Source organism: Penaeus vannamei, chromosome 38, assembly GCF_042767895.1.
Source record: "Penaeus vannamei isolate JL-2024 chromosome 38, ASM4276789v1, whole genome shotgun sequence".
NCBI lineage: Eukaryota > Metazoa > Arthropoda > Malacostraca > Decapoda > Penaeidae > Penaeus > Penaeus vannamei.
In genome coordinates this window covers 25,874,669-25,877,168 of record NC_091586.1, presented here as the reverse complement: position 1 = coordinate 25,877,168, position 2,500 = coordinate 25,874,669, and the positions used below count along the sequence as shown (strand labels likewise).

The following is a 2,500-nucleotide window of genomic DNA, read 5'->3' as shown; positions in this document are numbered from 1 at the left end:
CCATCTCACCCCCCTTACCCCGCCTCCATCTCACCCTCCCTCTCACCCTCCCCCTCACCCACCTTCCATCTCACCCACCCTCCATCTCACCCCCCTCTCCCCTTCCCCCTCACCCTCCTTCCATCTCACCCCCCTCTCCCCCCCCTCCCCCTCACCCACCTTCCATCTCAACCCCCCTCCTTACCCTCCCCCTCACCCTTACCCACCTTCCATCTCAGCCCCCCTCCCCCCCTCCCCCCTCCCCCATCTTCCATCTCAACCCCCCTCCTTACCCTCCCCCTCACCCTTACCCACCTTCCATCTCAGCCCCCCTCCCCCCCTCCCCCCTCCCCCATCTTCCATCTCACCCCCCTCCCTTACCCTCTCCCTCTTCCAGCAATACCTCCTTCACCTGCTCATTCCCCTGTACAACTCGGTCGGCTTCGAGGACGACCTTCAAGGACCACATCTGGACCAGTACAAGCGCGCGATGGCTCTGAGGTGGACGTGTGGCCTCGGCTATGTGGACTGCGTGGATCGGTCGGTCCTCCAGTTTGAGGAGTGGATTAATAATGGAAGGTGCGTTATATGGGGTGTTTGTTATAAGGGGGTTTGTTATTTGGGGGTTTGTTATAAGGGAGGTTCGTTATATGGGGTGTTTGTTTTAATGGGGTTTGTTATTTGGGAGTTTGTTATCAAATCAAAACTATATTCAAAACCAACCCATCCCTTCCTCCTCCTCCTCTTCCTCTCCCATTCTCCTCCTCCTCCATCCCCCATCCTCCTCCCTCTCCCTCCCCCCTTCTCCTCCTCTTCCTCCTCCTCCTCCTCCCTCCTCCCTCCCCTCCTCCTCCTCCATCCCCACCCCCCCTCCCCCATCCTCCTCCTCCTCCTCCTCCCTCCCCCATCCTCCCCATCCTCTTCCCCATCCTCCTCCCTCCCCCATCCTCCTCCTCCTCCTCCCTCATCCTTCTCCTCCTCCTCCTCCCTCCTTCCCCATTCTCCCTCCCCCATCCTCCTCTCCCTCCCCCATCCTCCTCCCTCCCGCCCATCCTCCTCCACCCCCTCCTCCCTCTCCCTCCTCCTCCCCCCTCCTCCTCCTCCTCCTCCTCCTCCTCCTCCTCCTCCTCCTCCATCCCCCATCCTCCTCTTCCTCCTCCTCCCTCCCCCCCTCCTCCTCCTCCTCCTCCTCCTCCTCCTCCTCCTCCTCCCTCCTCCCTCCCCCATCCCCACCCCCCCTCCTCCTCCTCCATCCCCACCCCCCCTCCCCCATCCTCCTCCTCCCTCCTCCATCTTCCTCCTCCTCCTCCTTCCCCTCCTCCCTCCCCCATCATCATCCTCCTCCCTCCCCCATCCTCCTCCTCCTCCTCCCTCATCCTTCTCCTCCTCCTCCTCCCTCCCCCATCCTCCTCCATCCCCCCCACCCCTCCCTCCCCCCCTCCTCCTCCTCCCCCCTCCTCCTCCCTCCCCCCTCCTCCCTCCTCCTCCTCCTCCTCCTCCTGCAGTGACGTGTCCCCGAACCTGAAGTCGACGGTGTACTGCAGTGCCATCGCTGCCGGCGGGGAAGAGGAATGGGGTGCCGCCTGGGACATGTACCTGAGTGCCAATTTGGCGTCAGAGAAGTCCGTGCTCCTCTCGGCACTCGGATGCACGGAGGAAGTCTGGTTGCTGGCGAGGTGAGTGCTTGTGGGTGGTGAAGGGTATATATATGTATATGTATATAGGTATATATATATTTTTTTTCTTTTCTTTTCTTTTCTTTCTATTCTCTTTTTTTCTTTCTTCCTTTCATTTTCTATCATTATTATTTTGCCATTTAAATATCTGACTTTTTCATATTTTTAAAAATGTTTTGTATGTTTTTTTTGTGGGGGGGGGGGGAGAATTTGAAATCTTATTTATATACGAGCCCATACTATATATATATATATATATATATATATATATATATATATATATATATATATATATATATATATATATATATATATATATATATATATATATATATATATATATACAAGCATCTCTTCACTCAAAACCCTCTCACAACACATAAATAATCATAATTTATCCCCCCATTTCTAAAAACCCACTTGGTCGATTTTCCAAAATTTCAAAAATGGAAATGCAATGTTAAAATCTGATTGCAATTTAAATGGTTCTATGTGCATAAGACCCAGAGTCCCTTTAGTAAATGTTTTTTTTTTTCATTTAGGGTTTTTGGCTGACCAAGGGATTATAAATAGATTGCTTGCAGTGGTTTTTCGATGTTCGTTTGTTGTAATCTATTTTGTTTTATTGTTGTTTGTTTTGTTTCTTTTTTGTTATTTGGTGAATAGAGTGGAGATTTGGGGGGAATTTTGTGATGAGATTATTTTGTATTCATTATTTCGGGAGTGGATGAATGTGACTGCCATTCTTTTAAATGTTATTATTTTTATCATTATTATTATTATTATTATTATTATTTTTTTTTTTTTTGCAAAGGGTGGAAAGTATGTTAATTTTTTTTTTTTTT

At 50.1% G+C, this 2,500-nt stretch overlaps 1 protein-coding gene across 1 annotated transcript in view; it reads left to right on the top strand.

Moving 5' to 3' along the window:
* LOC113817632 (aminopeptidase N) overlaps window positions 1-2,500 on the top strand; it is a 30,426-nt gene that overhangs the window by 24,729 nt on the left and 3,197 nt on the right. Inside the window, exons 13-14 of the mRNA XM_070115854.1 lie at window positions 377-558; window positions 1,485-1,655. Coding sequence (XP_069971955.1) covers window positions 377-558; window positions 1,485-1,655 — 353 coding nt within the window. The remainder of the gene's footprint in view (window positions 1-376; window positions 559-1,484; window positions 1,656-2,500) is intronic.